This window comes from Polyodon spathula, chromosome 45 (genome assembly GCF_017654505.1).
Source record: "Polyodon spathula isolate WHYD16114869_AA chromosome 45, ASM1765450v1, whole genome shotgun sequence".
Taxonomy (NCBI): domain Eukaryota; kingdom Metazoa; phylum Chordata; class Actinopteri; order Acipenseriformes; family Polyodontidae; genus Polyodon; species Polyodon spathula.
Genome location: NC_054578.1, coordinates 1,978,558 through 1,991,057, shown reverse-complemented (window position 1 = coordinate 1,991,057; position 12,500 = coordinate 1,978,558). Strand labels below are relative to the sequence as shown.

The window sequence follows — 12,500 nt, the reverse complement described above, 5'->3', positions numbered from 1 at the left end:
GGGATGCTGGGACGAGGCGAAGCAGGGGATGGGCTGAACGAGAAAATAAACAACAAGAAACGAAACACAATCACCCGGCAGAAATCTATCCCTGAGCCGTTTCTGATTCGCTGACCGGACCTCCGAAAAACAACAGCGGGCCGAAGAGACTCATCCATCCATTTAGAAACTGCTTTGACACACAAATCCAGCCCTGGCTACAGGACTACAGCTCCCAGCATGCCTCTGCACCCGCGGGCCCTGGCGAGGGATGCTGGGAGCTGTAGTTCTCAAATTACAATTAACTCTTTCAATGCTGTGACATCACTCACCCGGTGAGGGGCTTGCCTCCTCTCCTGATTGGACGTTGAGGAGGAGGCGTGGCCGACCTCTTGACCGCTAGACGAACCCGGCAGTGGGGAAGGAGGCGACGACCCCAATCCGGAGGTCACAGGTGGCCCAGGGGACAAGCTGGGGTCACCGTGGGGTCGGATGTCAACCCTGCCGACCGGAGTGTGAGGTCGAGTCGCCAGGTGACCTCTGGGGGTCACAGGTCGCGACCCCAAGGTTCGGACTGAAAGGGGAGGGGTCTCTGCTGTAGAAACGCGATCCCATTGGCCAGCGGCTGGAGCAGGATCCTCCCTCCTGTCCTTGTAGACACGCCTCCCGTTGGGCTCGCAAGGGATTCTGGGAGTTGTGGGCGGGGTTTCCACGCCAGCTGGCGGGGGTGTGGCTTGCGATTGGCTGTTGGGGAAAGAGGGCGGAGTTAAAATGAAAGTAGGTGTCTCTTTTCAAACTCCACATTTGAGAGCTGTGTAGTGATCAAATAATTTGAACAGCTCATTGTTTTATTTATTTTTCACATTTAAAATACTTTGTAGAGAATTAAAATTTGAAATGCATGCCTCTGCTTCTCCCTTCTCTCTGACGGTTTATTCATTGAAATCGGATTTGAGTTCTGAAGCCACTCTTCTCTGGGGCCGGCTCCCCCCTTCTCTCTCGCTCTGGGAGTTGGTTCAATCCGGGCTGCGTTGTCTGCAGGGCGAGGCTGGGCTGAACCATCCGTGGGAGAGGTGGGTGCAGGCAGCTCTAGAGAGTCAGAACTGCACTTCAACTGAGTGAAATCTTCAAAACTTGAACAGCGTCTGAGAGAGAGAGAGAGAGAGAGGAGAGGAGAGAGGAGAGAGGAGAGAGAGAGGAGAGAGAGAGAGGAAGAGAGAGAGAGAGAGAGAGAGAGAGAGAGAGAGAGAGAGAGAGAGAGAGAGAGAGAGAGAGGAGAGAGAGAGGAGTGAAACCTGGACTGGATCACACTGCTGTGCAATAGGAGTCTGTTTGAGTGAAACCTGGACTGGATCACACTGCTGTGCAATAGGAGTCTGATTCCCAGCCCTGTGGATCTCACAGTGAAACCTGGACTGGATCACACTGCTGTGCAATAGAAGTCTGATTCCCAGCCCTGGATTCCCAGCCCTGTGGATCTCTGCTGTGCAATAGGAGTCTGATTCCCAGCCCTGTGGATCTCACAGTGAAACCTGGACTGGATCTGCTAGGAGTTGATTCCCAGCCCTGTGGATTGATCTCTATCTGCTGTTAGGAGTGTATTGATCTCTGTGTATTGTATCTCTGTATTATAGTGTATTGATCTCTATTATAGTGTATTGATCTCTGTGTTACAGCGTATTGATCTCTGTGTATTCATCTCTATTACAGTGTATTGATCTCTGTATATTGATCTCTGTGTTATAGTGTATTGATCTCTGTGTATTGATCTCTGTGTTACAGTGTATTGATCTCTGTGTATTCATCTCTATTACAGTGTATTGATCTCTTTATATTGATCTCTGTGTTATAGTGTATTGATCTCTGTGTATTGATCTCTGTGTTACAGTGTATTGATCTCTGTGTATTCATCTCTATTACAGTGTATTGATCTCTGTGTATTGATCTCTGTGTTACAGTGTATTGATCTCTGTGTATTGATCTCTATTGCAGTGTATTGATCTCTGTGTTTCACTTACTTGTTCAGTGCGATGACTGGCGACTCTGTCTCCACGTTGGCGCACTGGCTCAGAGCTCGAACCCAGCCAGCCATGTCCTCCTGAGTGTCAGCGCTGAAGAAATAGGTCCGCATCCCATAATGCTCTGCCTGCGTGGAGACCGACCACAGTGACAATCCGGTATGCTGCTCCCAACTGTCCCTCATTAGCAGTGACGCTGTTTGTGTCTCTGTGCCTCTCTCTCATTAGCGGTGACGCTGTGTGTGTCTCTCTCTCTCATTAGCAGTGACGCTGTGTGTGTCTCTCTCTCTCTCATTAGCAGTGACGCTGTGTGTGTCTCTCTCTCTCTCATTAGCAGTGACGCTGTGTGTGTCTCTCTCTCTCTCATTAGCGGTGACGCTGTGTGTGTCTCTCTCTCTCTCATTAGCAGTGACGCTGTGTGTGTCTCTCTCTCTCTCATTAGCAGTGACGCTGTGTGTGTCTCTGTGCCTCTCTCTCATTAGCAGTGACGCTGTGTGTGTCTCTCTCTCTCTCATTGTGACGCTGTGTGTCTCTCTCTCTCTCATTAGCAGTGACGCTGTGTGTGTCTCTCTCTCTCTCATTAGCAGTGACGCTGTGTGTGTCTCTGTGCCTCTCTCTCATTAGCGGTGACGCTGTGTGTGTCTCTCTCTCTCTCTCATTAGCAGTGACGCTGTGTGTGTGTGACGCTGTGTGTGTCTGTCTCTCTCTCATTAGCGGTGACGCTGTGTGTGTCTGTGTCTCTCTCTCTCATTAGCGGTGACGCTGTGTGTGTCTGTCTCTCTCTCTCATTAGCAGTGACGCTGTGTGTGTCTCTCTCTCTCTCTCATTAGCGGTGACGCTGTGTGTGTCTCTCTCTCTCTCTCATTAGCAGTGACGCTGTGTGTGTCTCTGTGCCTCTCTCTCATTAGCGGTGACGCTGTGTGTGATTAGCTGTGCTGTGTGTGTCTCTCTCTCTCATTAGCAGTGACGCTGTGTGTGTCTCTCTCTCTCTCATTAGCGGTGACGCTGTGTGTGTCTCTCTCTCTCTCATTAGCGGTGACGCTGTGTGTGTCTCTCTGCCTCTCTCTCATTAGCAGTGACGCTGTGTGTGTCTCTCTCTCTCTCATTAGCAGTGACGCTGTGTGTGTCTCTCTCTCTCTCTCATTAGCAGTGACGCTGTGTGTGTCTCTCTCTCTCTCTCATTAGCGGTGACGCTGTGTGTGTCTCTCTCTCTCTCTCATTAGCAGTGACGCTGTGTGTGTCTCTCTCTCTCTCTCATTAGCGGTGACGCTGTGTGTGTCTCTCTCTCTCTCATTAGCAGTGACGCTGTGTGTGTCTCTCTCTCTCTCATTAGCAGTGACGCTGTGTGTGTCTCTCTCTCTCTCATTAGCAGTGACGCTGTGTGTGTCTCTCTCTCTCTCATTAGCGGTGACGCTGTGTGTGTCATTAGCAGTGACGCTGTGTGTGTCTCTCTCTCTCATTAGCAGTGACGCTGTGTGTGTCTCTCTCTCTCTCTCTCATTAGCAGTGACGCTGTGTGTGTCTCTCTCTCTCTCATTAGCGGTGACGCTGTGTGTGTCTCTCTCTCTCTCATTAGCGGTGACGCTGTGTGTCTCTCTCTCTCTCATTAGCGGTGACGCTGTGTGTGTCTCTGTGCCTCTCTCTCATTAGCAGTGACGCTGTGTGTGTCTCTCTCTCTCTCATTAGCGGTGACGCTGTGTGTGTCTCTGTGCCTCTCTCTCATTAGCAGTGACGCTGTGTGTGTCTCTCTCTCTCATTAGCGGTGACGCTGTGTGTGTCTCTGTGCCTCTCTCTCATTAGCAGTGACGCTGTGTGTGTCTCTCTCTCTCTCATTAGCGGTGACGCTGTGTGTGTCTCTCTCTCATTAGCAGTGACGCTGTGTGTGTCTCTCTCTCTCTCTCATTAGCAGTGACGCTGTGTGTGTCTCTCTCTCTCTCATTACGCAGTGACGCTGTGTGTGTCTCTCTCTCTCTCATTAGCAGTGACGCTGTGTGTGTCTCTCTCTCTCTCTCATTAGCGGTGACGCTGTGTGTGTCTCTGTCTCTCTCTCTCATTAGCGGTGACGCTGTGTGTGTCTCTCTCTCTCTCATTAGCAGTGACGCTGTGTGTGCAGTGACGCTGTGTGTGTCTCTCTCTCTCTCATTAGCGGTGACGCTGTGTGTGTCTCGTGTCTCTGTCTCTCTCTCTCTCATTAGCAGTGACGCTGTGTGTGTCTCTCTCTCTCTCATTAGCGGTGACGCTGTGTGTGTCTCTGTGCTCTCTCTCATTAGCAGTGACGCTGTGTGTGTCTCTGTGCCTCTCTCTCATTAGCAGTGACGCTGTGTGTGTGTCTCTCTCTCTCTCTCATTAGCAGTGACGCTGTGTGTGTAGCGGTCTCTCTCTCTCTCATTAGCAGTGACGCTGTGTGTGTCTCTGTCTCTCTCTCATTAGCGGTGACGCTGTGTGTGTCTCTCTCTCTCTCTCATTAGCAGTGACGCTGTGTGTGTAGTGTGTGTGTGTCTCTCTCATTAGCAGTCATTACAGCTGTTGCTGTGTCTCTCTCATCTCGCTCTCATTAGCGGTGACGCTGTGTGTTGTCTCTGCTGGCCTCTCTCTCATTAGCAGTGTGCTGTGTGTGTCTCCTCTCTCTCTCTCTCATTAGCAGTGATGCTTGTGTGTCCTCTCAGCTCTGCCTCGCTGTTCTGTGCATTGAGGCTAGTGTGACTCTTCTGTCTCCTCTCTCTGGATCCTCTGTGGTCCTTCTCTCATGCTGCCACACTGCCCTGTTCACTACTGGTCTCTCTGTCATTAGCAGTCCTCTCTCTCTTAGCAGTGACGCTGTGTGTGTCTCTCTCTCTCATTAGCAGTGACGCTGTGTGTGTCTCTCTCTCTCTCATTAGCAGTGACGCTGTGTGTGTCTCTCTCTCTCTCATTAGCGGTGACGCTGTGTGTGTCTCTCTCTCTCTCATTAGCAGTGACGCTGTGTGTGTCTCTCTCTCTCTCTCATTAGCAGTGACGCTGTGTGTCATTCTCTCTCTCTCTCTCATTAGCAGTGACGCGTGTGACTCATTAGCAGTGGACGCTGTGGTGTGTTCTCTCTCCTCTCTCTCATTAGCATGTCGCGCTGTGTTGTCTCGGCCTCTGTCTCTGCCTCTTCTCATTAGCGGTGACGACTTGCTCACAGTTGACTCTTTGCCTCTCTCTCGTCACTGACGCTCAGTGTGACTGTCCTCGAATGTGATGATAGATAGGACTTCACGCCTGAAGTCTGTGCATTAGCGACTCGGTACTGTCCTCCTTAGTCATTCTGTTTTTGATCACGCGTTGCTAGTAAAAGAGAGAGAGAGGAGGAGGAGAGGGAGAGAGAGACGAGAGGTCTCTCTCTCTCTCTCAGTTAGCTTGACGGACTGTAGGTCTATCTGAGAGAGAGAGAGAGGAGAGAGAGAGAGAGAGAGAGAGAGAGAGAGAGAGAGAGACGAGGAGAGAGAGAGAGAGAGGGAGAGAGAGAGAGAGGAGGAGATAGAGGGGAGAGAGGGAGAGAGAGAGAGAAGAGAGAGAGAGAGGAGAGAGAGAGAGAGAGAGAAGTGAGAGAGAGAGAGATTAGAATCTGAGAAGAGAGAAGATCTTCTAGATAGATCTATAGATCTGAATAGATTAGATAGATAGTAGCTTCTATTCCTATCCTCAATAACCGCTAGTAGAGAAAGACAGTAATTTGGCTTCAAACAGAACGGTTTTCTCTCCCAGAATTTTCGACCCTGCTGTCTACATCTGTCTGTTATCGAGTAAGAGATAGGGTGTTTAGAACAGCCAGAGAGCATCGCAGAGAGAGAGAGAGAGAGAGAGAGGAGAGAGAGAGAGGAGAGGAGAGAGAGGAGAGAGAGAGGAGAGAGAGAGGAGAGAGAGAGAGAGAGAGGAGAGAGGAGAGAGAGGAGAGGAGAGAGAGAGGAGAGAGGAGAAAGATTATAGAAAGATTGCTTTGTGTGTAAATATTATAGACAGACTCACAGACTCACACACCCCCTCTCCCTTTCTCTCTCTCTCTGGCAGACGGGGGCTGGGTACCTGTTTGAACAGCCAGCCTCGAATCACGACCGCGGAGTTGGGGTCTCTCCTGATGGACTGTCCCCTCTTTCCAAAACTGTGCAGCTTGGAACCTGAGCCCTGAGGACAGAGGAGACAGAGAGATACAGTAGAGAGAGGAGAGACAGTAGAGAGAGAAGACAGAGAGAGACAGTAGAGAGAGAAGACAGAGACAGTAGAGAGAGGAGACAGAGAGAGACAGCCAGAGAGAGGAGACAGAGAGAGACAGTAGAGGAGACAGTAGAGAGAGGAGACAGAGAGAGACATTAGAGAGAGGCTCTCCTTCCTCTCCCCTCCCCTCTCGTGTCCTTTCTCTAACCACTGACCTTTGAACCCAGGGTCATGGATGAGACCGTCCCAACGCTGGACGCCTGACTCAGCGCACTCCTAGGACGCTGAACCTCAGCCATCCTGAAACCAGAACAAACACACCAGTGAACAGCTTTCACTGGACTCTGTGAAGCTGAGGGAGTTCATTCTATATAGAGGGGGTGCAATTCAATATGATAACAAGGGAACATTATTCAGCAGCTTTCACTGGACTCTATGAAGCTGAGGGAGTTCATTCTATATAGAGGGGGTGCAATTCAATATGATAACAAGGGAACATTATTCAGCAGCTTTCACTGGACTCTATGAAGCTGAGGGAGTTCATTCTATATAGAGGGGGTGCAATTCAATATGATAACAAGGGAACATTATTCAGCAGCTTTCACTGGACTCTATGAAGCTGAGGGAGTTCATTCTATATAGAGGGGGTGCAATTCAATATGTTAACAAGGGAACATTATTCAGCAGCTTTCACTGGACTCTATGAAGCTGAGGGAGTTCATTCTATATAGAGGGGGTGCAATTCAATATGATAACAAGGGAACATTATTCAGCAGCTTTCACTGGACTCTATGAAGCTGAGGGAGTTCATTCTATATAGAGGGGGTGCAATTCAATATGTTAACAAGGGAACATTATTCAGCAGCTTTCACTGGACTCTATGAAGCTGAGGGAGTTCATTCTATATAGAGGGGGTGCAATTCAATATGAGAACAAGGGAACATTATTCAGCAGCTTTCACTGGACTCTATGAAGCTGAGGGAGTTTATTCTATATAGAGGGGGTGCAATTCAATATGTTAACAAGGGAACATTATTCAGCAGCTTTCACTGGACTCTATGAAGCTGAGGGAGTTCATTCTATATAGAGGGGGTGCAATTCAATATGTTAACAAGGGAACATTATTCAGCAGCTTTCACTGGACTCTATGAAGCTGAGTGAGTTCATTCTATATAGAGGGGGTGCAATTCAATATGTTAACAAGGGAACATTATTCAGCAGCTTTCACTGGACTCTATGAAGCTGAGGGAGTTCATTCTATATAGAGGGGGTGCAATTCAATATGATAACAAGGGAACATTATTCAGCAGCTTTCACTGGACTCTATGAAGCTGAGGGAGTTCATTCTATATAGAGGGGGTGCAATTCAATATGTTAACAAGGGAACATTATTCAGCAGCTTTCACTGGACTCTATGAAGCTGAGGGAGTTCATTCTATATAGAGGGGGTGCAATTCAATATGTTAACAAGGGAACATTATTCAGCAGCTTTCACTGGACTCTATGAAGCTGAGGGAGTTCATTCTATATAGAGGGGGTGCAATTCAATATGTTAACAAGGGAACATTATTCAGCAGCTTTCACTGGACTCTATGAAGCTGAGGGAGTTCATTCTATATAGAGGGGGTGCAATTCAATATGAGAACAAGGGAACATTATTCAGCAGCTTTCACTGGACTCTATGAAGCTGAGGGAGTTCATTCTATATAGAGGGGGTGCAATTCAATATGATAACAAGGGAACATTCTTCAGCAGCTTTCACTGGACTATATGAAACTGAGGGAGTTCATTCTATATAGAGGGGGTGCAATTCAATATGATAAATCTTCGGGAAAGGTGACCCTGAGATAACGTTCCTATAACGACCCCACTTATCATAGAGGTTATAACTAGCAATTGTTCCCCTTTTGTAGATGATAAAGTCGTCGATAAAGTCGTACCTACTAGATACTTCTTCCTCCCTCACTTCTCTGTAATAAGACAACAGTAATCTCTCGCCCACCCCCGTTTTGCCAGAGCTGGGTAAACCAGATCCGATGTGACGGAGATAAGAGCATCGAGAGGTCGGAAATGGAGTGAGGAGACCTTTCCACCGTGGATAAGATAGGGAAATCGCGGCATTTCCTGTTTGAGAAGAGTCCTCGACAGAAAGAGTATGGGCAAAGAAGGTTATAGACAACTCCACAACTCAAACAACCACTCCCTCTCTCCTTACATGTACATGGATATAGCAGGGGGCGTGTACCTTGTTTTGAAGCCGTCTGGAAGAGGAGATGCCCCCCCCTCCTCCCCCCTCCCCAAAAACCCCCCCTCCCCCCCCCCCCCCCCCCCCCCCCCCCCCCCCCCCACACCCACAAAAACCTTTAGTGAATGACTTATGACCTCGTCTTACTGAACCCTAACTGTACCTGACCCGAGGTGACACAGGAACACCGTAGTAAAGAAAGCGAAGGGGTCTCCACAAATAGAGAACAAAAGACTGTGGGGGGGGGGGGGCGTTGTGAATTTGATTTGGAGAGAGGGATGTCTCCCGGTACTCCCGCAGCCAGAGAGGTCGAAACAGTTTAAGGACACTTAAACTTTGGAGACCATTATAGATTTCTCTCCTTCCTCCCCTCCCTCCGCTTCGTGTCTTCCTTAACGAATTAAACTGCCCCTTTGAAATTAATACTTATTTTATTTATGTTATTTATTTATTTCATCCTATATATGGTAATACTCTCCTGGATTGAAAGAGTTGTCCCAACACCCTCAAATTTTTTTGCCTCACGCATCAAGAAATTTTCTAGGTGTAAAAGAGAACCAGTGGAGAATAAGCTCTTTAACTAATTGACGCTGAAAATGGGAACAGGAAATTTCTGTTCCATAAATGGACTAAGTTCATTTTTTTAAGGAAAATATACATATATTTCTCACCTCTTATTAGCTTTATTAACAGGATCACTGACCCCTCCCTTTAAAGGAGCGCTTAACCATATTTAAAATCCATTCTCAACACCTCTTATTAGCTTTATTAACAGTATCACTGACCCCTCCCTTTAAAGGAGTGCTGACCATCTTTAAAATCCATTCTCTCACCTCTTATTAGCTTTATTAACAGGATCACTGACCCCTCCCTTTAAAGAGAGCGCTGACCATCTTTAAAATCCATTCTCTCACCTCTTATTAGCTTTATTAACAGGATCACTGACCCCTCCCTTTAAAGGAGCGCTGATCATCTTTAAAATCCATTCTCTCACCTCTTATTAGCTTTATTAACAGGATCACTGGCCCCTCCCTTTAAAGGAGCGCTGACCATCTTTAAAATCCATTCTCTCACCTCTTATTAGCTTTATTAACAGGATCACTGGCCCCTCCCTTTAAAAGGAGCGCTGACCATCTTTAAAATCCATTCTCTCACCTCTTATTAGCTTTATTAACATGATCACTGGCCCCTCCCTTTAAAGGAGCGCTGACCATCTTTAAAATCCATTCTCTCACCTCTTATTAGCTTTATTAACAGGATCACTGACCCCTCCCTTTAAAGGAGCGCTGACCATCTTTAAAATCCATTCTCTCACCTCTTATTAGCTTTATTAACAGGATCACTGGCCCCTCCCTTTAAAGGAGCGCTGACCATCTTTAAAATCCATTCTCTCACCTCTTATTAGCTTTATTAACAGGATCACTGACCCCTCCCTTTACAGGAGCGCTGACCAGTATTTATTCATTTAAAATCCATTCTCTCACCTCTTATTAGCTTTATTAACATGATCACTGATCACTGGCCCCTCCCTTTAAAGGAGCGCTGACCATCTTTAAAATCCATTCTCTCACCTCTTATTAGCTTTATTAACAGGATCACCGGCCCCTCCCTTTAAAGGAGCGCTGACCATCTTTAAAAATCCATTCTCTCACCTCTTATTAGCTTTATTAACAGGATCACCGGCCCCTCCCTTTAAAGGAGCGCTGCCCATCTTTAAAATCCATTCTCTCACCTCTTATTAGCTTTATTAACAGGATCACTGACCCCTCCCTTTAAAGGAGCGCTGACCATCTTTAAAATCCATTCTCTCACCTCTTATTAGCTTTATTAACAGGATCACTGGCCCCTCCCTTTAAAGGAGCGCTGACCATCTTTAAAATCCATTCTCTCACCTCTTATTAGCTTTATTAACAGGATCACTGGCCCCTCCCTTTAAAGGAGCGCTGACCATCTTTAAAATCCATTCTCTCACCTCTTACTATCTTTATTAACAGTATCACTGAGCTTCTCCGTGTGAAGGAGCGAGAGAGAGAGAGAGAGAGAGAGAGAGAGGAGAGGAGAGAGAGAGAGAGAACAATAGCGTATTCATTTGGTAGTTCAAAAGGTGAAAAGGCCGCGGAATGTGGGCCTGTCACGTGATCCCGAAAATTCCGGCTATCTGAATCATCTCGGAGGAGAGAGACAGAGAGGACGGAGGTCTTGAAGCCGCAATGGGCAGAGCCTGGCTGTGCTGTGCGGAGGGCAATGTAAAAAGGCCGACGGATCAAAGTTTGGGCCTGTCCGTGATGCCCGAAATTTTCCGGCTACTGTCATGCACTCTAGGGCTTCAAAAGTTCCCTACGAATAGACATTACGGTCGCGAGCCTCGCAGTTTCTCAGTCTGGGCATAGCCTGGCTGTTGCTGTGCCTTCCCAGGGCAATGCGAACTTATAACACGATACAAAACCCTGGACTGAAACTACCAGTACAGCGACCCAACACTGAGGGGTCTCTATACAGTACAAGTGCGCCTGGCATATACTGCCCAGCTGGTGACCCTGGTCAGACCTTTTTTGATGTCGTGACACGTGCTGTGCAGACTGTTCCGGCATCGCGCTGTATAACACTGATACAAAACCCTGGACTGAACTACAGCAGCTGCCCAGCACTGAGGGGTCTCTATACAGTATAGTGCGCTGGCATTGCCCGCTGTGTGCTGGGCAGAGCCTGGCTGTGCTGTGCTGTGCCCAGGGCAATGCGAAGCTGTATAACACTGATACAAAACCCTGGACTGAACTACAGCAGCTGCCCAGCACTGAGGGGTCTCTATACAGTACAGTGCGCTGGCATTGCCCGCTGTGTGCTGGGCAGAGCCTGGCTGTGCTGTGCTGTGCCCAGGGCAATGCGAGAAGCTGTATAACACTGATACAAAACCCTGGACTGAACTACAGCAGCTGCCCAGCACTGAGGGGTCTCTATACAGTACAGTGCGCTGGCATTGCCCGCTGTGTGTTGGGAAGAGCCTGGCTGTGCTGTGCTGTGCCCAGGGCAATGCGAAGCTGTATAACACTGATACAAAACCCTGGACAGAACTACAGCAGCTGCCCAGCACTGAGGTGTCTATATAAAGTATAGTGCACTGACCGTAACGCGAACACGACCCGTCTCACGACACGACCCGTTAACGCTCCCGTTATTTCGCATATTGGTGTACTATGTTTTTGGGACCTGGACTTTGTGATTCCGCACTGTTGTCCGTGACTCCCCAGAGCAAGTGTCATGTCACGCTACCGTTAAACCGTTGAAACCTGCGACACTGTGCCCCGGGTCTACACCGACCCGTATCAACAGACACTGGTGCCGGGCTCTCCGCTTCGAGCTGCCCATATTGCGACAATATTATTAAAGACCTACTTGTGCCTGGTCCGAGTTGACTGTGTGCTGACTATTACCCCAGGGCTATATGTTATGTATTAGCAAAAATGCGATATGTAATAACACTGATAAACAAGACCCCCTGACTGACACGACAGACAGAGAACCAAAAGTTACGAGGGGTCCCTAACAGTACAGGGCTGCGCGGCTATTGAGGTAGCTGGTTGCTGGGACTAGGAGCTTTGCCTGTGCTGTGCTGTGGACAAACCAGGATATTTCCTGCCTGGGGATTATACATTATTAACATCTATTATATTATTAGACACAGACATCAAGACAACACAAATTTATTATAAGGGGGAAGTGAAGAGAACATAATACAACGTAGAACACTCACTTAGGATAAGTAAAGGGTTTGAAGTCTGTGAGAGAATTGAGTGCTACAATTCAGATAGAATAAATGGAGCAATGCTTTTGCAAGCCCTATGACAACAAAGTATGGACAGACAGTCCTGAGACAGTTGAGAGTACAGAAAGAACACCTATTTAAAATAATATAATAATAATAATAATATAATAATAATAATAATAATAATCTTACCTTCACTTCTCTGGGAAAGCGATTTGAAAGTCTCTCTCTTTCTCTATCCCTCTGTTCAGGCACTCCTTCCTCTCTCCCGATCACTCCATCGTTCTTTCTCTCCTTCGAAAGACGGGACACCTTTTAATAAG

General features: G+C 47.7%; 1 protein-coding gene and 1 long non-coding RNA gene across 8 annotated transcripts in view; both read right to left on the bottom strand.

Moving 5' to 3' along the window:
- LOC121305956 (pleckstrin homology domain-containing family A member 7-like) overlaps window positions 1–2,209 on the bottom strand; it is a 4,616-nt gene extending 2,407 nt beyond the window's left edge. For 4 of the 7 annotated variants that reach the window (XM_041237663.1, XM_041237664.1, XM_041237666.1 and 1 more), the window contains exons 1-4: window positions 1,998–2,206; window positions 885–1,124; window positions 312–723; window positions 1–33 (exon numbers count right to left, since the gene is read on the bottom strand). The exon at window positions 1–33 is cut by the window's left edge and continues 27 nt beyond it. In XM_041237663.1, the coding sequence (XP_041093597.1) occupies window positions 1–33; window positions 312–723; window positions 885–1,124; window positions 1,998–2,182 (870 nt within the window). In that variant the 5' untranslated portion in view covers window positions 2,183–2,206. Of the gene's footprint in view, window positions 34–311; window positions 724–884; window positions 1,125–1,997 lie in introns of all 7 variants that reach the window. The other 3 variants (XM_041237665.1, XM_041237669.1, XM_041237670.1) reach the window with 1 other exon arrangement.
- A 3,806-nt stretch (window positions 2,210–6,015) lies between these two features.
- LOC121306017 overlaps window positions 6,016–12,500 on the bottom strand; it is a 6,605-nt gene continuing 120 nt past the window's right edge. Inside the window, exons 1-3 of the long non-coding RNA XR_005948135.1 lie at window positions 12,370–12,500; window positions 6,385–6,469; window positions 6,016–6,139 (exon numbers count right to left, since the gene is read on the bottom strand). The exon at window positions 12,370–12,500 is cut by the window's right edge and continues 120 nt beyond it. This is a non-coding gene — a long non-coding RNA (uncharacterized LOC121306017). The remainder of the gene's footprint in view (window positions 6,140–6,384; window positions 6,470–12,369) is intronic.